This window comes from Pyrus communis, chromosome 11, assembly GCF_963583255.1.
Source record: "Pyrus communis chromosome 11, drPyrComm1.1, whole genome shotgun sequence".
Taxonomy (NCBI): Eukaryota; Viridiplantae; Streptophyta; class Magnoliopsida; order Rosales; family Rosaceae; genus Pyrus; species Pyrus communis.
In genome coordinates this window covers 6,208,693-6,230,465 of record NC_084813.1, presented here as the reverse complement: position 1 = coordinate 6,230,465, position 21,773 = coordinate 6,208,693, and the positions used below count along the sequence as shown (strand labels likewise).

The following is a 21,773-nucleotide window of genomic DNA, read 5'->3' as shown; positions in this document are numbered from 1 at the left end:
CATGTCTACGATCACTGGAGTTCATCCTATCCATGTATGTCATCATGCTAACAATGCTTAGCACAGTTTACTGTTTTGAATGGCTCAAATTGTAATTGGTTCGATGAACCCTTAATATTATTTTTGATTTACTGTTTAAGGAGTCTCTCTTGTAATTGGTCTGATTGTAACCACTTTTTCTATGAATGAAGCTATCGATGTTTTATAAAAAATAAAAAAAATCCAACCCTCCCCTCTCTGATTTCTTTTCCCGCCAGACCATAGAAGATGAATTATCTTACCATGAATTGTCCATACAAATCCAAAGAAATCTATAATAGTAATTCATAGAAACCTTACAAAATCCATATATAATTGTAGAATCTATTAAAATCCTTCAAAATCTGTCAGTTAAAAAAGTCTATTAAAATTCTGTGAAATCCAAATTGATTACGCCCCTTGTCATCCCTCCTATGCAATCTGGAGAGCAATTAAAACTAAGTTTAAATAATACACATGACAATGTATATTAGCACTCCTTGCAGCTCTTGGACTCTTCTCGCTAATCCGCCATGCAACAGAGAATTCCAGAATATTGTCATGGTAATTCAACCTAGATAAACATTAATCTGCAATTCCACAATTTTACTCACTTAACGGCTTCGATTGTTCGAGCTGATAGTGTAAAATCGTGTACAAACACATACCTAATGCATGAAATGTTTCGTCGCTTTGGCTGTTTGGCCAAAGTTATGTGCATCTAGTAATATGAGACCCCATTTTGTAGATGACATGGACATCATCTGTGACATGAGCCCGCATTTTCAGACTTGACAAGTACCTTAACGCCCAAATGCTGCACACTGGGACGTATTTTTTGGAAGGAGAAAAAAAAAATAAATAAATAAAGTATCACAAATGGTCTTTGAAATTGACTAAACTCATTATTTTGGGGCCTTACTTTCAAAATCAATCAATGTCGTCCTTAACATTCATTATCACACATCAATTTGGTCATTCCATTTAGATTCCGTCAACTATTTTATTAATTTGTACATGGAACTTACAAATTCAATAAAATGGTGACACGTGGATTGCACGAAATTAATGTTTTTATTGCAGATGATCCTTGACATTGATCAATCTTCTCATTTTGATCCATGAGTTTTAAAAATCGATAAATTTGGTCCATAACTTTTACTACTACACATCCATTTAGTTATTTCGTTAAAATTTCGTCAATATTTTTTTGTTAGTGTGCCGATATGGTCCCGCTAATCCAATCATATGGCACCACGTGAATTAACTATAAGAAACTATCACCATTTGACAATCATTTATGTCGTTACAATATATAACTATCAGATGATGCCATGGTAATTATATACTCGTAAATATATTTTTATGTAAGTATTATGGTCAAATCCCATATACAACGAGAACCAAAATTAGCTGCTACGTAAATTTAGGGACCCAAAATTAGCTCTTATGAAAGTCCAGGGACCAACATGAAATTTAGTCAAGATTGGGTAGCTTGTCGTTTAAAAACCGAATTCGATTTTGGTCTCGAGGGTTTCTTCTCCTTCAATTACAGTTTCTTCAGAAATAAAGAGTCTACGACAATCACACATCCTCGAGAAGAAACACATCACTTCATCTCTGATTTTGCTCAAACCCTACCCCTACTTTTTCACCCAAACCCTAAATCCCCAAATCTCTACCAAACCCAATCCCAGAATCCCCAAATCCGTTCCCAAATCCCCAACCAAACCCATCAAGTTTTCCCCTCTAATCAGCAAAGATGGTGTTGGCGCAATTGGGAGGGAGCATCTCGCGTGCTCTCCAGCAGATGAGCAATGCGACCGTAATCGACGAGAAGGTCCTGAACGAGTGCCTCAACGAGATCACTCGCGCCCTGCTCCAATCCGATGTTCAATTCAAGCTCGTCCGCGACATGCAGACCAATATCAAGAAGATCGTCAATCTCGATGATCTCGCCGCCGGTCACAACAAGCGCAAGATTATTCAGCAGGTACATACGTGTTCTGTGATTCACTCTCACGCATTTAACTTCTTTTTTCTTTGTCTTTTTTTTTTTTTTTTTTTTTTTTTTTTTGTGATTTTGTTGGTTATATTGTGTTTGGGGCTAAAGAATTTAATATTATATTGTGCTATTGATAATCGTGCTGGTTTGCCTGTTTCGGAAGTTGGTTAGCAGCATTTGCAAGATTGTATGAAGCATTTGGCAGTTTGGTACCTTGAGAACTTTAGCGATACAATGAATTTAGTCAAGAAAAGAGTTTATAGGATCGTAAATTTTCTATCTTGTGTAGCCTACAATGCGTGCATCGAGGCCTGCATTTGAACAAGTACTGTTTTGGGTTTTCTCTTGTGCGTATGATGAAAGGCTTTATTTTGATTGGACACATTTTACAGTGCGGGGTTTTGTTTTGTTAATCCGGGCACATTACACCTCTCGTTCTGTTTGTATTCAGTTGATATCGCAAATTTGATATGTTGATGTACGGCAATATATTTCACTGTTATTTTCTCTTGGTTTTCTGTTGTTTTCTAATGAAGTGTTCCTTTCTTTATAGGCTATATTTAATGAACTCTGCAAAATGCTGGATCCAGGGAAACCTTCTTTCGCACCCAAAAAAGGGAAACCAAGTGTTGTCATGTTTGTTGGTTTACAAGGTATGCTTCCTGACTGGTGGATTATTTTCATGCTGATTGGATTCTTCTTTTTCGTTGAACGCCGATTGGATTATTTGGCATTTATTATCTGCAATTTTTAAACTTTTAGTCATTGTGTTGTCCGGAGAAATATTTAATGGTTGATTTATGTTCAGGAAAAAAAGCTTCTTTTGTCTTTTAAATGTACATTTAGCTGTAGCATGCTGTATTTATATCTTATTTTCTGTTGAACTTCAATTACACTTATCTTTTCTGTTTACATTTTTAACCAATTCATTCTTTTTTTTTACAACATTCAGGGTCTGGAAAAACCACAACGTGTACAAAGTATGCATATTATCATCAGAAAAAAGGTTGGAAGCCTGCCCTAGTGTGTGCAGATACATTTCGAGCTGGTGCATTTGATCAGTTGAAGCAGAATGCCACTAAGGCTAAGATTCCATTTTATGGAAGGTACTTTTTACTTTATACTGGTTATATACTTTCTTAGGACAATTACAAGCCTTGTACAGTTGTGAAATTTGGAATGTTGAATTTTCCTTTGTGTAATTAGTTGAATTCCAGATATTTGTTACATTTTCTTAGGGAAAGTTAAAGAAAGAAAGTAAATTAGATTAGTACCACAGTGGTTATATTTGTTCTCATACTCCACTGGTCTGGACTCCAATTTATTGTTTTGGAAGTTAAAACCAAGGTTGCTGGTTGGGAATGGTCATTTTCACTTAAAAGCAGCCACCCTTGGTCTGCTCTTGTGTATCCCTCTTTCTTTCTGCATTACCACCTGACATATTTTCTGCAGTTAATGCTTTTTGGCATTCAAGTGATTTTTGGTGTTTTTCCCCTGCAGCTATATGGAGTCAGACCCTGTGAAAATTGCGGTTGAAGGTGTGGAAACGTTCAAAAAGGAGAATTGTGATCTTATAATTGTTGATACCAGTGGGCGTCACAAACAAGAAGCTGCTCTTTTTGAAGAAATGCGTCAAGTTTCTGAAGCAACGGTACTTTTTCTGGAATTTCATACTCAATACTACATTAACCTTCTGATTGATTCCCTTTGCTTGATAATATCTTTCTCTTCTTATATTTTCTCTCATATTCCAGAAACCGGATCTTGTTATATTTGTTATGGATAGCAGTATTGGTCAGGCTGCATTTGATCAAGCTCAAGCCTTTAGGCAAAGTGTTTCAGTTGGGGCTGTTATTGTTACAAAAATGGATGGTCATGCAAAGGGAGGTGGAGCTCTTAGTGCGTAAGTGTTGCTACAACTATTGCAATCTTTTAATAATTTTTAGTTTGATTTAAGCATTGGCATCACTCATATGAGGATGTTTTGTTAAGCTTCACTCTGGAAACTCGGTATTTGACTTTGTTCTTAGACTTGTTTTCAACCTCTTGGATGCATGGGGAAAATCTCTTAGGGTTATAAATTTTTGAAATAGTTTAGAGAAATGAGATATAACTAATAATTAAGTAAATAAAATTCTAGCAACTTGTTTTGCCCCAAATCTTCAAAACCTCGCTTTTGTACCCATGCCGAACTACATTGACATTCATATTATGATCCAACCCTTGAAACTTCTAGATTGTATATTGTAATATTCTTAGGGACCCGAAGTTCTCACTTGGAAACACTTATCTTTAGTACCAAGCTTTGTAGAATTTGTACTGTATGTAACCAAATCATCAGTGGGTTATCTATTAATAAGCAGCTTAGTTTCCAAAGTTTCTCCATGTTTTCTGAGGATGGAATTTCAGGTAAAGTCTTGAGATTTAGAGTATAAGAAGCTTGAACTTTTGGGTTTTGACCTTTTTGGGAATGCTGATTTTGAACTCTTTAGGTCTTGTCTCCTTAGTATCTGTAACTATTTGACAACAAGATTTTATTTTACTCTGCAGTGTTGCTGCAACAAAGAGTCCTGTTATATTTATTGGAACAGGAGAGCACATGGACGAGTTTGAAGTTTTTGATGTTAAACCATTTGTCAGCCGTCTCTTAGGTCACTCTCTCTTGCTTTCTTGGAACATGAATTTTTTTGTTGCACTTACAACTTAGCAATGAATGTTTTAAATAATTTTGATAACAATGGGTTTTTACCTCTAGGCATGGGAGACTGGTCTGGATTTATGGACAAGATTCATGAAGTTGTTCCTATGGACCAACAGCCAGAGCTTCTACAAAAGCTTTCAGAAGGGAACTTTACGATGAGGATTATGTACGAGCAGTTTCAGAACATACTTAAAATGGGTCCAATTGGCCAGGTTATCATTCTTTTTTGTTGAAGTTTATCTAGAACGTGCCTCTTTTTTCTTATTGCCCCTTTTTCTAGACTTCAGTTTTGGTTCATTTATATGTTAGCTTCACCAATTCTCTCCTAAATTCTTTCACAATTTTAAATTTTAGCAAAAACCACTTTATACCCTTCCCAACAGCTTTCCCAAAATTGAGAAATTAACAAATTTTGCTCTAAATCTGGTTGGGTGTTTCCCTTTTCTCAAATGCTGCTTGTTAGTCCGACTCAGTAGCTACAGCTTCTCTATAAAAGTAGTCTTCAAATTCCCCTCCCCAAAATGTTGTAACTGGATTCAAGAAACCATATACTGAAATCATGAATAGTTTGTGGTGCACTGAGTAAAATTCTTTAACCAACAATATCAACCAAAGGAAAGAAAAGAAAAATAAATAAAAAACGACTGCAGTGATGTGGGTTATTAGCCTTATAAAGCAATTGATAAGTAGCTTTAATTCTAATTGAAAGGTAGTTATAATGTTATTAGCCTTTAAAACAATGGAAAAGTCTCAAATAGTAAAAGATTGGGAAGTTCAGAGTCACATTCATGATTTTCTGTGGGTATAGAGCCTCATAAAACAATTGAAAAGTAGCTATAATGCTAAGAATTTAATTGGTTTCTACAGGTATTCTCAATGCTTCCTGGATTTAGTGCTGAATTAATGCCAAAGGGCCGTGAAAAGGAAAGCCAGGCAAAGATCAAGCGGTACATGTACATGATGGATTCAATGACGAATGAAGGTAAGTAAAGGCCATTCCTTTTGTTTTTGTGTAATAAGCCACATAGCTTGAGCAATTACTGTCATGTTTAGTTCCTCCGGGGGGGGGGGGGGGGGGGGGGTGGGGGGGGGGGCGGCAAAAGCCATGAGAAACCTCACTTTTTACTGAATTCATCATGCTGAACTGATTTGATTGTTCTGAATATCTCAACTAATCTTGCAGAGTTGGATAGCACAAATCCAAAGCTCATGAATGAATCACGTATAATGCGAATAGCACGAGGCTCTGGTCGCCAGGTCAGAGATGTAATGGACATGATGGAAGAGTACAAGCGCCTTGCCAAGATATGGAGCAAAATGAAAGGACTCAAGATTCCAAAGAAGGGCGACATGAGTGCACTATCCCGAAACATGAATGCACAGCACATGAGCAAAGTCCTACCCCCGCAGATGCTGAAGCAGATTGGTGGCATGGGCGGCTTACAAAGCTTGATGAAGCAAATGGGTTCTGGTAAAGACATGATGGGGATGTTCGGAGGTGGCGACAAGTAGATATTGATGAAGAAAATGACAGTTACGGTGGTGATCTCAAGTTTATTTCCGTCAACCAGAGAGGTTAACAGACGTCTGTCGGCAAGTTGACACTACTCACCAGTTTGCCAGAAGGCCTGGCATCTATTAAGATACTTTTTTTTAATCACGGTTGCATTAGTTGTAATCTGAAGGGTCCACAATGTTTAAATCTTTTTGTATGTATTTGGTTAAAGGAAGAAAAAAAGGTTAGTCGTTTTCGTGATTGAAAGAATTGGAATGATTTAGAGGCAATGAAATTGAACTTCATCGGTTTAGCGTTTTTTTATCAATCATCAGGAGCCACCTGCACCTCCATCGTCTCTCTCGCTCTCTTGAACGGCCATGGCTCGGATGAAGCCATGGCCGCATCCAAATGCAAACCAACTGCTAGAACCCAACCAAAACCCTGGTACCACCGCGGTCGATGTGAAATCTCGAATCTGCATGGGAGTCACGTCCCACAGCCACAGGGCGCTGTTATTGGGAAAGGCTACGATAAAGCTTGTAATAATTGTCATTTTCTCGTTTCCATGCACGGTGATGAGGCACGAGATGTCGATGGAAGCAGAAGACGATGATTATATTGAGTATGTGCCGGTGGCGAAGCGGTGAGCAATCGAAGCTCAGAAAATACTTGAGCGGAAGAGAAAGTCCGCAGGCGGGGAGCTACAGCCGGCCAGAACCAAGAAAAAGATGGTAAAGGAATTGGACAAGTTGTCGAAACTTGCTGCTCAAGAAAAGCCTAAGCCCCCTAAACCTCCTAGTCTTGTTGTCAAAGCATCACAGTTGAAGCACGATGCTCCGGAGATCACTCCAGCACAAGAGATGGTGCAAAAAGAGAGAGAGATCATTGAAAGCGTATCCAATCGCAAAGCGCTGCTGTCAGTTGGTGAATTGGCAAAGGGAATCACTTATACGGATCCCATACCGACGGGCTGGAAGCCTCCATTGCATATAAGGAGGATGGCGAGGAAGCAATGTGATTTGATTCGAAAGCAATGGCATATTCTAGTTAGTGGTGAAGATGTTCCGCTGCCTATCGAGACTTTCAAGGATATGAGGTTTCCGAAACCAATTTTGGAGAAGTTGAAAGCCAAGGGGATTGTTCAACCGACCCCCATTCAGGTGCAAGGTCTTCCGGTGATTTTATCCGGGCGGGATATGATTGGCATTGCGTTTACAGGTTCGGGAAAGACATTGGCTTTTGTTTTGCCGTTGATCATGGTGACATTGCAGGAGGAGATGATGATGCCAATTGTTCGGGGTGAAGGCCCTTTCAGATTGATTATTTGCCCGTCCAGGGAGCTAGCCCAGCAGACTTATCAAGTGGTGGAGGAGTATTTGGCTCCTGTGAGAGAGGATGGATATCCAGAGATTAGGCCTTTGCTCTGCATTGGTGGAGTTGACATGCGGTCGCAGTTGGAGATTATAAGGAAAGGCGTTCATATAGTTGTTGCTACTCCGGGGAGGTTGAAGGATTTGTTGGGGAAGAAGAAGCTGAATCTCGATAATTGTAGATATTTAACTTTGGATGAGGCTGATAGATTGGTGGATTTGGGATTTGAGGATGATATACGAGGAGTTTTCGACCATTTTAAAGATCAAAGGCAGACACTCTTGTTTTCAGCCACAATGCCGGTGAAAATTCTCAACTTTGCCAAAAGTGCTTTGGTAAAACCTGTAACCGTAAATGTGGGAAGAGCCGGAGCTGCAAATCTTGACGTGATTCAGGAGGTTGAGTACGTGAAGCAAGAGGTTAAGATTGTGTACCTTCTTGAGTGTCTGCAAAAGACCCCGCCGCCTGTGGTAATTTTCTGCAAAAACAAGGCGGATGTGGATGACATTCATGAGTATCTTTTGTTAAAAGAAGTGGACGCGGTGGCCCTTCATGCAGGGAAGGGTCAGGAGGAGAGAGAGCATGCCGTTTCTTCGTTCAAGGCAGGGAAGAAGGATGTCTTGGTTGCCACTGGGGTTGCCTCAAAGGGTTTGGATTTTCCGAATATTCAACATGTCATAAATTGTGACATGCCGCCAGAAATCGAAGATTATGTCCACAGGATTGGACGAACAGGAAGATGTGGGAAGACTGGAATTGCAACGACGTTTATAAACAAGAATCAAAGTGAGACGACACTGCTCGACTTGAAGCACCTCCTGCAAGAGGCAAAGCAAAGGATTCCACCGGTCTTAGCAGAGCTTAACAATCCAATTGGAGACTACGTGGACGTTGCAATAACAAATGAAAGCGGGGTTAAGGGCTGCGCTAACTGCGGTGGGCTTGGTCATCGGATTGGTGACTGCCCCAAACTAGAGAATCAGAAAAGAATGGCCATTGCCGCCTCTAGATCAGGGATGCATTTTGGGTCTGGTGGTTACAAAGGAGAAATCTGATTTGTTTTAGTCATTCTTGATCGTGTATGATAGTTATGTAGTCTGTTTCTACTCTGAATTACGGGAAAAATATTGACTTGATCATGTTTTTCTTTGTGTAAATCTTCAATTACATGTCTAACCTTCACTTCATGAACCCAAGTCTTTGTTGTTTATTTGCTAATCGGCATCAACCTTAACGTCTATCACTAGTTTTCTGTGATGTGTATACTGTAACTTGATTCAGCCGTCATGTTTTTCTTGTGTGCGTTTTTCATTAGAGCAACGGCGTAATCTGATGTAGCAGGAAATATAGAGCAATAGCCCTCTGCATAATACAGTGCCAATTTATCTCCTATATTTTTCTCCAGACAATTTCATCCTCATTGTATAGTTTTCACTTCCACGACGCTGATCATGTAATTCTTTTGCCTAATCTTCTGATAGTCGTCTGTTATCGTTTTTCCTTAAAGCTATTTAACTTCTGTATCAACTTGTTCAGTTACATAAGATAAAATCGAGGATACAACTATGAATTCTGTCGCTTCTGTGGTGATCTCTTCTTGTACACGTATCTCACCAATAAAATACATTTCATTACATTCCGCAACCAGTACTAAACAAAACTTGTGCCACCAAAATGTCAAAAACTAACACGAATACATGAAATTCTGAATCATATTTAGCAGTAGCTAGCTCAATCTCATTTATTCCATGGAAAGTACTTTGATAAGGGCATTCGGAAGTCCTTATTCCTGATTCAGTAGTATTCGAGTCTTCATCTGTTTCACTCTGCTGGGTTAAACTTCGCTGAGGAGAAGGAGAAGGCGGTGGAGTAATTTCTTTGTCGCCCTGCAACATCTTCACCACATTGCTCATGAGAGGTCTTGCATTCTGAACGCACAGCAGAGCTACCAATAACATCCTCTCCGATTTTTCCATGTCTTCTCTTTGATCCCACAACGCGACATTAAAATTGCTTGTAGAGACGAATCACATGCCTTTCTGAAATACTATAATATATGTGAGTCGTCTATAACATTCATTTTTGTTATGCATTTCCCATGTCCGCTTTGGAAGCCATTCCCGTGGCTCGTTTGCATCTACAGGAAGATGTCTTCTCCTCTCAACAATCTCAAAGAGAAGGATCCGAAAACTGTTAACAACGCATTTGTGAGGCACGGGATAAGGCTTCCATACAAGCAATCCTTGTAAGTTTTACCGATGAATGTAAAGGGGAGTCATCAATGTTCGCAATGCATTCAAGATACGTTTTTAGCAAACTGCGATTCATTACCTTATTGTTTTGTTTAGGACACTTCTTCTACCGGATGTGTTCTTCTTCCCTGTATGCATCATAGTCTCCATTTTCCGGCCTTCCTGCAACTGCCACTTGAAATGTGTCTGGCCCAAGTTTGTGACCAGCAACCAGAGACATTGGCGGGGGCTCGGGATGTGTTGGCTTTTCCTTCCCATACTCTTAAGAAGAGACTCTCGCCAAGATACAATGCATAAACTGCTGGTCCCGCCAACAAAAATCTCCTTTGTTGCGGATAAACTACTTTTGGTTCTGATTAGTGTGGTAAATAAAATTAATGGTGGACCGCCGTCAGTCTCTCTAAAATAAGTACGAGGTTTTTATGAAAAAAACAAATTATAAGTGGAACTATTTGATATAAGTTGTGATTTGTTTTGTGGGATGACTAATGTGACACTTTGTTTTATTTAATATAAACGCAGCCGCTTATGATATTCCGAAGAATCATTCTTAGTTTCTAACCTGAGACAGGCTGTGTGGCGACTCACGCTTCCCGGCATTCCCCAACCGGCGACTAGCTCTAGGCCATATGTTTTGAATTGTGTTTTTTTTTACTATTTTATCTAATCATTTAAAATGTCGTTTTTTTTTTCTTTTTAGTACATCAACATCTTTACACTAAGACGAGGGAAAGTTCGGCAAAATTACACAATGAGCAGCCTAATTTGGTATTGATTTCATCATCCACGAGATTCGAACTTAAGACCTCTTACTTTTAAGTGAAGATGAATACCATACGGATATTATCTACTCTAAAAGAATGGATCATTTCTAAGGGAGAAATCGACACTTGACAGAGAAGACCAAAAGCGCAACTGTTCAAATTGGAGAAGGTATAGATCAATATTTAAAATTCAGGGACGAAAATGCAGATCATATTGTTTTCCAGGCATAATGTAGTTGAGAGACGATTGTAACAATTAAGCATTGCAAATAATGTTATCCAGGCAGCCACCTGTCGTATAGAAGTACAAAGTATATTGGCAACTTGTACCACCATATACAAGGATTTAGAAAACTTGGATATACATACATACATACATATATATATATATATATCTAGAGTGTTATTGCTCACATGTCATCTTTCCAAGAATTTGCTTAGAACAGTTTTTCTTAGATGCGTATCTCCGTCTTCATCATCTTCTTCAGCTTTCATATTTGTGTACAACGCACAGCGGATTACCGAGTTAACCTGCATCCTCAATCTAGCATTGTCCACAAACTGATCTGTCAGCATCTTCCTCAGCTCATCATCAGCCTTCCTATCATTACCATTGACGTTGTGAGTTTCATCTACCGCCATAACAGTGTTTTCCACATCCTGGGCGAGGAGCTGTGCCTGTTCCAGTTTCATAAACCATTATAATCTGGACCAGAGGCACCAGTACTATAAGCAAATAAGACTCGTAAATGTAAAAATGAACATGTAGTTTAGTCATATATAAATGCCGTCATGAACCAGCATGCGATTGTTGATGAATACAGATTCCTAATATAACTCACTAAATGGATGAAAAGACGAGGACGAGAACTAAAGGTGCATAACATACCTCCGCCAGAAGGAGACCAATTCGATTGTCAGAAGTTGTCAGTAAATCTATAGCATCAGATGGAGATGAAGTATCCATGATGAGCTTATCTTCCTCTTCAACAAGGAAATTAACGCTACATTCTTGAAGCCGATTGAGAAGAATTTCACATTCATGTAACAACTTTGCATTAGCAGTATTTGCCGACTCTGTCCTTCGCCTTTCCTTGTGAAGAATTCTCTGAAAGACAAAAACAGAACAAGATTTGGCTGATTTAAAATTGTATTTTCTTTAAGGAAAAGTGCAATTAACCCTACTTAAATCCAGAAGGTTAGGAGATATACGCAATTTTAATTAAATGAATCTATGCAGAGAATGACAAATTATCGAAGGTTTGCCAAAACATATTAAAATATGTGAGAAGTTTGGGAACCTATTACAAAAATCAAATGAAGCATAAGCGACATTACCTCTACTTCTAATTTCTCTTTCATCAATCGACTAAGTTCCTGCTTCAATTCTGATTGTGAATTCCGAAGAGATTTGACCTCTTTAACAAGTAGCTTTACATCTGTCTTTGACTTTGACTCAAACTCTTCATGATATTTCTGCAAGTTCTCAAGTTGCTGCTTAGAGGCATCCAACTCCTGGTGTAAAACATCATTCTCATGAAGGATGGACACTTTTGTTGACTCTGAATGCATCCTTTCGTCCTGGAACATTCGTGAACATCATCCACATAAGGACCTCAGCATTGAATAACACAGACAAATAAATAATTTGTGGCAGAACGAATAAAACCTGCTCAGATTTTAATTTTGATTCCAAGTCCAAGCATCTCCTACGGAGTTCCTCCATATCCCACTGCATTTGGGTAAACCTTTCTTTTTCGGTTAAAACTGTCTGCTGCATGTTTTCTTTACAATTCTGTCTGGTAGTTTCAAGATCAATTTCCAAATCTTTGACCTACAAGAGAAAATTCCCATAAAGCAACACAAAATTCCAGCAAAGTTCCAAAAATATAACAGAACAAGAAAACAATCATTCATGATTTCAAAATCATTCTCAACCCTCTTTATCTCTTTTGCAAATCCATCAGCCTTTTTACATTGAAAACAATAGCAGAAACAGCACAAATAAAAATAAAATAAAGGTTTACTTGAGTTTTTTGGTGATGTAACAATTTTCCTAATGCAAGCCTGTACTGAATCAATAATTCTTTCCTGCCACTTGTGGGACTCCTTACAACTACTAATTAATCGTAAGAAAATTCATTCTTTAATGTGGCATCTGACTTAGGTTTGGCTTTGCTCTTACTAACTCACTTGTTTATTGAATTTGATTCCTTACTTCCCCACATGGCTGGGATATGACCTAAAATAATAATGGTGCATATACCACTAAAAATCTTAAATACTAATATATATCTTTCAAAGAAAAGAAAAAAAAAAAAAGAAAGAAAAAGCTGCAACTAATGGATAACCCAACTGCAGCCATCTAAGTATGGAGAAACCAATGAATGGGAATAGAAGCAGACTTTGTTCTTTAATACAGTCAATCAGTACCACATTAGCAGCACAATTACTAACTGTTGTAGGTTAATTGTCAATTAGTACCATATTAGCAACAAAGACTTATTAGCTGTCATAGATTATACCTTTGTTGTGAGGAATTGTCTCACAGCAACTTCTTGATTCAATCTAGCAATAAGATCCTCAACATCCGTTTTTGCTGTGGCTAGTCTCTGCTGCAATGTAGTTAGAACCCTGTTTAACTTATGTCGCTCCTCAGATGGAAGAGCAACTACTAAGTCCCCTGAAAGCCTTAAATCAGATTTGACAAAAGCATTAGGAGCTTCAGAACCTTTTGCAAGATCAAGGGAGCCATCACCGAATAAATTGGCCACTCCCAAGTTAGATGTTTCATTAACTCTCATAGAACTCGAGTCACTACCAAAACTCTCCGTTGAAAGCCTTCGAACATGGCCATCCCGGTTGCCATCCTCTATTTCTGAAAAGAACTCTGTTCCATCCATACGAAGAGGTTTGGCATCAGAGTTATTCTCGCTTACTCGGTCCCTATCTGTACTACTGGCATAACTTCTGCCAGGCATTTTGTGCCTGGAGAGCCTTTCTAGGCTTGACTGGATAAAATTCCGGTTGAATATGCCAAATTTAGAATTTTCCATTGAATCAGCTAAGTCATGTTCAGATGTTGAATGCTCCATGCCAAGATCAGAATGATTATCATCTCCATGCCTTGGTGTTCCATTCTCAGATACATCAAGGGGAGTATCATTACCATAATCTGATGTGATAAATGAACTAGCAGCAACAATGGAAAGATCTGAATGAGCTTGTAACAGAAATGATGGAGCTGCGCCACTAGTCGAAGAGTTTACATCTGCAGATTCCTGATTGACTTCATGGAATGCTGTAAAGTATGACAGCCAAAAATTAATATAAGCAAATGGACAAAATCAATATATTATACATGATAGGATTTCTATCTCTAAGATGCACAAAGGATACACACATACAAGACCTCGCAGCAGCTTCAAGCTCAAGAAAGGTTGCAACCAAGACATTTCTTGATAAATCAATGTCCGATAATAGCTTTTCAATCCAATCCTCCAAAGAACGCCTTCGCTGCAACAGACTAACCAATTTGAGAATAAGAGGATGAACACTTTAGAAAAATAAAAGGCACAACAAAATCTTTTTCAGCAATAAGAAAAACCTAATGTTTGTAAAGCTACATCTGCATCAACATATTTTATTCAGATCCAAATTGTGTAGATGTGTGTGTGTGTAGATATTTGTATAGCTATACTGGTGATGATTAAATAACCATTAACTTGGTCATATATAGAAGTTGACAAACCTATGCAAAACATTTGCAAGCATATATTCTGGTTAAAAGCCCCCATAACAGTCCAAATATAGGCTCCAGTTAAGGACTTGAATGGTTGAACCTCAGCCATTACAACAAATAGGGGCTACTGAGATGCACAGTGGATGGTTTGCATCAATCCATAAATGACCTAATGGCTCATATGCAAATTCTTAGCCTAGATCATTTGTAATTTTTCTTTGGTAAATGCTTAGATCATTTGTTGCTTACACATGAATAATATGCAGGTTTTTACCAAGAAAACCTTTGGCCTCCGATAAAAAGCCCAAGCAATAGAAGATTTCAAGATTTTTTAGGGTACAGTGAAAACCTGGCTTAAGTCTCAAAATAGCTCTGTAACTACCATTTTTGTGTGCAAGTAACCTCACAACTAACTATAAAGATACTGAGAAAACCAATGATCCAATTAAAAATTCTGACATGAGGTATTGCTATAAAATGTATCTCAACATGTATGTTACACTAAAGTTACTTCTGATTCCAATATACATATACAAATATTTGGATCGAGAGAGAGAGAGAGAGAGAGAGAGAGAGACAGACAGACAGACAGAGACAGAGACAGATGTAGCCCACCTCTTCCAATAGTGTCCGACTTTTCACTCTCAGAAACCCCTTTGGAGGAGCTGGGGGAAGATCTTTTGTGGGGAACTCCTTTTTAAGCTACAGAAGACAATACCAAATGAAATCATTCAACAGTTCAACAAACAAGGAAATTTCTACGATCTACGACACAAAAGACATATATAGATAAACGTGTCTGCCTGTCTATACGAAGAAGTAGCTAATTTCAGTAACAGCATATCAGCCTTATGTCAATAAGAGATAAGAAATTGGCACAATTGAAGATCATCCTTACCGTTAATCCAGTCATATGGAATGATCTGCACATCTCCTAATTTTTCTTGATCATTTATTATCTATGAAGCATGGATATGGATATGGCAATACGATACAATATGACACAACACGGCGATATGACGAATTTTTAAAAAACAAGGATATAATACAGCATGGATACGGGAATTAATATTAAACATTTAACATTTAGTTGTTATTATTATTATGATAATTTAAAAGATATCATAAAGAATTTACCGGTAATTTACAAGTCATATATGATTGCCTATATTTACAAGATGTAGTCATACAAATTTAAATATATAACATAGTTTTCTTTTTAAATTGGACGATGAAATAACATAGTTTAATGTTAATTGCATTTTATTTTTTTCCACCTCTCCATGTGGGTATGATTAGTGGGCCAGTGGGAAATAACAGAGTCCAACACATGAAATTCAAACGGAGTGTTTTGAAGTGGCTGTTGTCTTCTTCCTCGCGATGATCCGCAATCGCGCTTTCAAGGCTAAAAGCCTAAAATTTTATTCTCCTCAACATCATACGTATCCGAAAAGTGGGATACCTGAATCCTAAATGCTGGATACTCATATCCATCAGTTAACAACGTATCCATTGATCCCAATATGTACGAGCATATCGGTAACGTATCATATCCCATCAAGTATCTGATACGAGATAGGCGACCAAGTTGCCGTATCCATGCATCATAGTTTATTATTTATTTCAGAGTCGGTCTTAGTTGTGGTTACCCTTTTCGTTATTTACCTTCTACTTTAACAAATCTAAGGTTGATAACAAATTATAAGCGCATTTCTAGCCTTAAGTTACAAATCGTAAGTGTATTATCACTAATAGGTGCCACTCACAGTGTTTCCACTAAGCCGAACAATGTGCATGGAAATTGGAAAATAAATAGGCATGTGAGAATTCAATAGAACCACACTTATAATGTACTTAGCATTCTTTTATCGTATAAGATAACCAATAGCTTGTCTCCGTTTTGTCCAGCTTGGTTCATTTATATTGCGTTTACTATGGATCTGCATTACTGATCCTCAATATCGTAAAGGATTTTACTATCTACATTTCTATTAATTTTCACCACATATATTTTAAGATGATACACAGAATAGAATTATCCCTTACTTCTGACTAACATAAAAACAATGTCATGTACTTTAGACTTTCCAAAATGAAATTTCATGTACTTTGGAATTTCCAAAAGAAATGTCACTTACTTCGGAAGATAGCTTCAAAAAATCGTTAAATCTTCGTAATATCCCCCGAGTAGTGGTGATTCCTTCAGGCGATTGTATACCAACTTGAACCCTATAAAACTGTTCTCTATAAATGTTAAAAGGGAAACTAACTAAAACAGGTACACATTTAACAGAAAATAAAGCACAACCAACATTGCAAGAGAACAAATAGAAATCCTCACCAACATTACATTAGCATCTCCAGCCATTTCTAATCAAATAATTTCGAAATATAAATATCAAATTACATTTTTTTTTTCTTTTGAAAAATTAGATAACAAGCTATTACAACTACTGGAATCACTAAAATGCAGGTGGTACCCTAGAGATATTTATTTTCGTATATCGAACACAATAAGACGGGAACTACACTGTTGAAAATCCACAAGCAAAGTTCTCAGAGAAAATTACTAAGGCACTCGACAATGAAGCTGAACACTTTTAGATTCTCTATGTGCGTTTTAAATAAAGTTGTCCTCGCCTTTACATAATCATTTATCACAATCAACCACATATTCCTAATTTATCACCATAAATCAATCATTAAATGCATTACTTAACGAGCCAAAAATCAACTCAAAGTAGTTTTGTGCCTTCAAATTTAGAGTGAGTTACGATGATGATTTGGCTATAAAAATTAAAAATTAACAATAAAATACTGATAATACTGATAATGATAAAAATTATACTAGTAGTAATAAAACAGGAACAATATATGACAAAAATGAACGACAAGAAACCTTGCAAAAGACACAGAACTAAGAGATTTGCTGATTATGGTGGAAAATCAAACTAGGATGGTCCAAGAACCAACAAGAAAAGCCCATATGCTTAAGCAAAGTGCTTCAGTATAACCACGTATAATAAACAAACTACTAAGTAATGGACTGCTACACAGGAAAGTCCAAATGTAGATAAAGATAAACTTAAAATTATCAAAATTATAAAATTAAAGAACATGGGTTAAGAACTGATACATATCTGTAATTCAAATTATAAGAAAATACAAAAGTATGGAGAGAAGGTGAAGAGAGAGAATTTGCAGGTCAACAATAGACAGTGGCTTATTCTCTGCCTAACCCAAGATGTTGGATCTAATCCCTCCTTATTAGAGACAATGAAAATCTTGCAATTTCATTGGCCGATTAATTTGGAATAATACTGCTGATAATAGCATTAAGTGGAGGGTTTCTCAATCTTCAATTTGGAAGACTATGAAAGGAGCCTTGGAGTTATACCAGCATTCCAACTAAAATTGTCTAAAGAGAGAGTTCGGAGCAAGAGTGTCCTTCATGGATCCTTTATGATATATGAGAGTATCCAATTGGATACAAGGTCCAGGCTAGAGATTAACTCTGAGTGGTATTTACTTGTACTTGTTTGTTCTCTCTTCCAGTGAAGTTGGATAGTCTGGACGTAGGCATAATTACTCTGAACCACATAAATATTGGTATGCCTTTTCATCTCCGACTACTTTTTTAAATTATTTCCACAATTCGTATTTGTCGTGATTAGGGGATTCATGTCACCTATAGATGATGTCAAGAACAGCTATGACAGATACAAATGAAAATTTTCAATTGAACAAAACAAATAACAAGTAAACAACTCAGATGTTGCAAGAACAGAGTACAAACTAAATGATCACTTTAACACACATTAGTAACTATAATGCCAATGGAAGAATAGTTGTGCACAAGTAAATGTACAAGAATCTAGATAATGTTGTCACAATCGAGAACGGAAAATAAGTATAAAATTTAAAACTAAAAATTCTCATTAAAAAAATATATATACCACGACAGGATCTGAACCTCTTGACTTGGGCAGGAACATCCAAGAAGGAACAGTGACACAGTAACTCCATCCTGTACGTGGGTTATGTGGCCAAACAGAGTATCGTCCATCCTTCATTCAAAACCCAAAATAGATTATTACAAGAAGGGGAAAAAAACAGAATCATCTAAATTAGAATCATGCAGAATCTTGTTCCTGCAAAAGCCAAATCTGTCATATACTAACAAAACTGATTAACTTACAGCATACAGGTCATGTCAGTGACATATTTCACTCACCATATAGTTGAAGTACTGGTCTAGGTTAACCCCACAAAAATAAGGCCAAATGGGAGGAGGTAACCTCTACCTTTTTGCAATTAACAGTTCCCATATTGTATTTCACCATATTTACGATGATTGGCAGACACCAATAGGTATGTTTGTCTTAACGGAGAAAACTGAACTAAATAAGTTACCTGACCTAGATGGAAATATACACGACTAAAAAAAAGTATTATACCATCATTTCTAGTCGTGTAAGATGGAAATTTATCCATGATATATATACTTGGACCTTCAAAGTCTAAGCATATAACTGCAAAAACTTCAGCAAAACGTAATTCTCTGTGAAAATGAAAATCCAGATTTAAATACCATCTGTTATACTTATTTTCAGGTCTTATAGTAATTTAGGCCTCAACTTCTTTCTGTAGGTGAACCACCAAAACCCTACATAATAGTTCAACACCGTTTTTGCTAGATCTCTTCAATTGTGAATTTCAGACGCAGCATACAACCAGTTCATAGGGTTCCTGCACCATTGTTTGTTCTAAAACCCCCTTTTTTTCCCAGAGTGAAATGCTCATAGAAGGTGCAGCATCCTAACATATTACTTCAATTCGATCTTTCTATCCTCTTTTGCAGTATAAAAAATATAAAATTATTCTCCAGAGGGTTTCTATTTCACTTCCCTTCTCCCACACCTAGAAATACTTTACAAACATCTACACCTGTTTACACCTTCCCATTTATATCTTTCAGTTTACATCCAACAGTGTCCTCTCCCCCAAAACTTCTTCCCGAGCTTCCATCCCATCCCAGACCGACCAACCATACCATATCATTAACACCCTTAGAGAAACATTGTCAACATACATACCCATTGACTGTGAGAAACATCTCCTACTTAAGGCTTGTGGGACTGTCAAAAGCCCAGACATACCTATTCCATTATTTTGCACCCCATCACTACTGGTATGGATCAAAATTTATTCTCTCATCGCCACTCCGAATTGTCGTATTTTCAGTAAACAAATTATATGTCCACTTTATTTTTTTTCTTTTCCCTTTTAGTTATGATATGTCCTCTAAAACATAATTAAAATAACTTCAATCACCTAGGTCTGAGATCAAGTGCTTAAATTCAATCATATACTTCATCAAATTTCAAACTTTTAACACATAATTAATCCACAAAACCAGTCGAAAAAAATCACCAAAACCTACTTACCTAAATTCCAACCCAAATCCAATAATTAATTCAAAAGCAAAATTAAAGCTTCATAACTGGGTGTCCCCAAAAGCCATAAACTAAACAAAACACGATCAGAAAACGAAAAGTTCGAGTACCCATTTGCGAGGAGGAGGGCTCCAATCCATGCCCAGAGGGAGAGGCGAAGTGCCGTCGTGGCGGTATTTCGGAGGGCTGCGACTGCGCTCCACGCGCTTGGTGGTGCTTTTGATGTCATAATCGTCCCTGGCATCAGAAGCTACGTCGTCGGTGAGATGAGGGGCAGTTCGGGAATCGGAGAGTAAAGAAGTAGGGCGGTGAGAGAAGGGATCGGAATAAGGATCGGAGAAATCGTAGGAGTTGAAGTCCATGAGAGAGAGATCGTGCGCGTACAGATTCATTCTCGGTTCGTTGTTGTCTGTGTTGCTGGTGTTACCGCAATTAGTACGAACTACGAAGGCTTGAAGCCATGTAATGTGGACGCGATCCGATTTGATGTTAAAAATTTAACCGGATCAACGAGCATTTACCGCTTCAATTTGGTCTGATTTGTTTATCTTATCATTGAAATCGATCCGAACCGGACGAAATCAAACTATTGTTTATTGATTTTTATTTTCAATTAACATCGTTAATTTGTTTGATTCGAACAGTTTAAGCCTATTTTAAAACATAAAAGATTTAAGAAAAAACATTTATCATTTTAAGAGTTTTAATTTTTTTGCATATTCACACATCTTACATATTTCAATTCGATTAAAAGATTAAAGTTTTTTTTCAACACAAAAATGTTATGAAGTCAACTAGTGCTAAGTTTTAATTAAATAAAATCACATGCTAGCAAACAATTTACTATTAAACAAGAATAGTGTTACACTTACTATCTATTTGTATCTGTTGACCCTAAAAATTACAAAGCCTACGTGGCGCGCAGGCCGAGTAACTAATAAGCTAACTACGTCTTTCGGTTGAATGCGGGACGTGCCAACTCGTCGGTCGAACTCGGTCGAGGAGTAAAATTTGTTGATGTTGCGTTGAGCGCGTTGCTGACTTCTTTATCTTGCGACTTCAGCCGGGGAAAGAACAAATCTCGGCCTTTGGATTCTCGAGCCTGAAGACAAGGCTGCTAGTTCTGCGAAGTTCACAAATTGTCGGCGCCGAATTCAGTCACAGTGATTATATTTGTGAGAGTATAAGCACGTCGAATCGACACCAGACTGTATGGACATAAGTATTCAAAAGTGATGCATGTCTTGATGGTGAATGTGGTTCGACCGTCAGAATGTCGAACTCTGAAACTCACTTGTGAGTATCCAATCATAAAATCACTTGGCGTTCAATGTGTCGAATGTCGTAACTCGTAGCACCTTACTTCTCCGAGAAGGCTAATAAGATGACCTCTGCCAATAAGGATTCGGAAACCCTCCTCGACCAAGACTTGGATAGGTAACTAGTTGACCTCGACGCAATGCTGTTTATCCAAACTGAAGGTGCTCCTCGGTCGGCTGATTCTACGGCAACAGTGTTGTTTATCCAAACTGAAGATGTTCGCCAATTGCCTTCACAGTGCTGTTTATCCAAACTGAAGACGTGTCGGCGAGAAAAAGAAAATAAAAAAAATCTCAAGATGTTTGAGAGGTTTTGCGCAGGGCAATTGTGTGTTGAATTGGAGGTCCTTCAATTGTTGCATGAAGTCTTGTATTTATAGCACCAAATCCTCCTTGAAATCGAGTCAAAATCATATCTGGATTGGGACTTCTTGTTCTGTTCCAACTCTACTTCGACCAATCCTACCCCTATTAGGACTTTGAACTCTCCCCTTTTTTGAGGCTATATTCATTGTTGGTCGAGAATCCAAACTACACTAGGATTTCTTCAACCCCTTTGCTTATCCAAACTACTCCTTCTTGCGATAGGACTCGACCATCCTTGCTGAATGGCCTGGGATTACCAAGCAGCCCATAGTATATCTGAA

General features: G+C 37.7%; 2 protein-coding genes and 1 pseudogene across 2 annotated transcripts; 2 read left to right on the top strand and 1 right to left on the bottom strand.

Moving 5' to 3' along the window:
- Window positions 1-1,521: 1,521 nt before the first annotated feature.
- LOC137708341 (signal recognition particle subunit SRP54 2) lies at window positions 1,522-6,532 on the top strand. Its single transcript, XM_068447397.1, has 9 exons — window positions 1,522-2,011; window positions 2,577-2,676; window positions 2,976-3,129; window positions 3,524-3,674; window positions 3,778-3,926; window positions 4,574-4,674; window positions 4,779-4,936; window positions 5,592-5,706; window positions 5,908-6,532. Exons 1-9 carry the CDS (start codon window positions 1,781-1,783, stop codon window positions 6,234-6,236), a joined length of 1,488 nt encoding a protein of 495 aa, XP_068303498.1. The 5' UTR covers window positions 1,522-1,780; the 3' UTR covers window positions 6,237-6,532.
- Window positions 6,533-6,599: 67 nt separating this feature from the next.
- Window positions 6,600-8,648, top strand: LOC137708340 (DEAD-box ATP-dependent RNA helicase 35-like; annotated as a pseudogene).
- A 2,200-nt stretch (window positions 8,649-10,848) lies between these two features.
- LOC137708184 (PX domain-containing protein EREX) lies at window positions 10,849-20,376 on the bottom strand. The gene is made up of 10 exons (XM_068447197.1): window positions 19,918-20,376; window positions 18,308-18,418; window positions 16,490-16,588; window positions 14,967-15,053; window positions 14,017-14,125; window positions 13,135-13,910; window positions 12,279-12,443; window positions 11,948-12,190; window positions 11,499-11,717; window positions 10,849-11,287 (listed from the first exon to the last, which is right to left on the bottom strand). Exons 1-10 carry the CDS (start codon window positions 20,197-20,199, stop codon window positions 11,027-11,029), a joined length of 2,352 nt encoding a protein of 783 aa, XP_068303298.1. The 5' UTR covers window positions 20,200-20,376; the 3' UTR covers window positions 10,849-11,026.
- Between the last annotated feature and the right edge of the window lie 1,397 nt (window positions 20,377-21,773).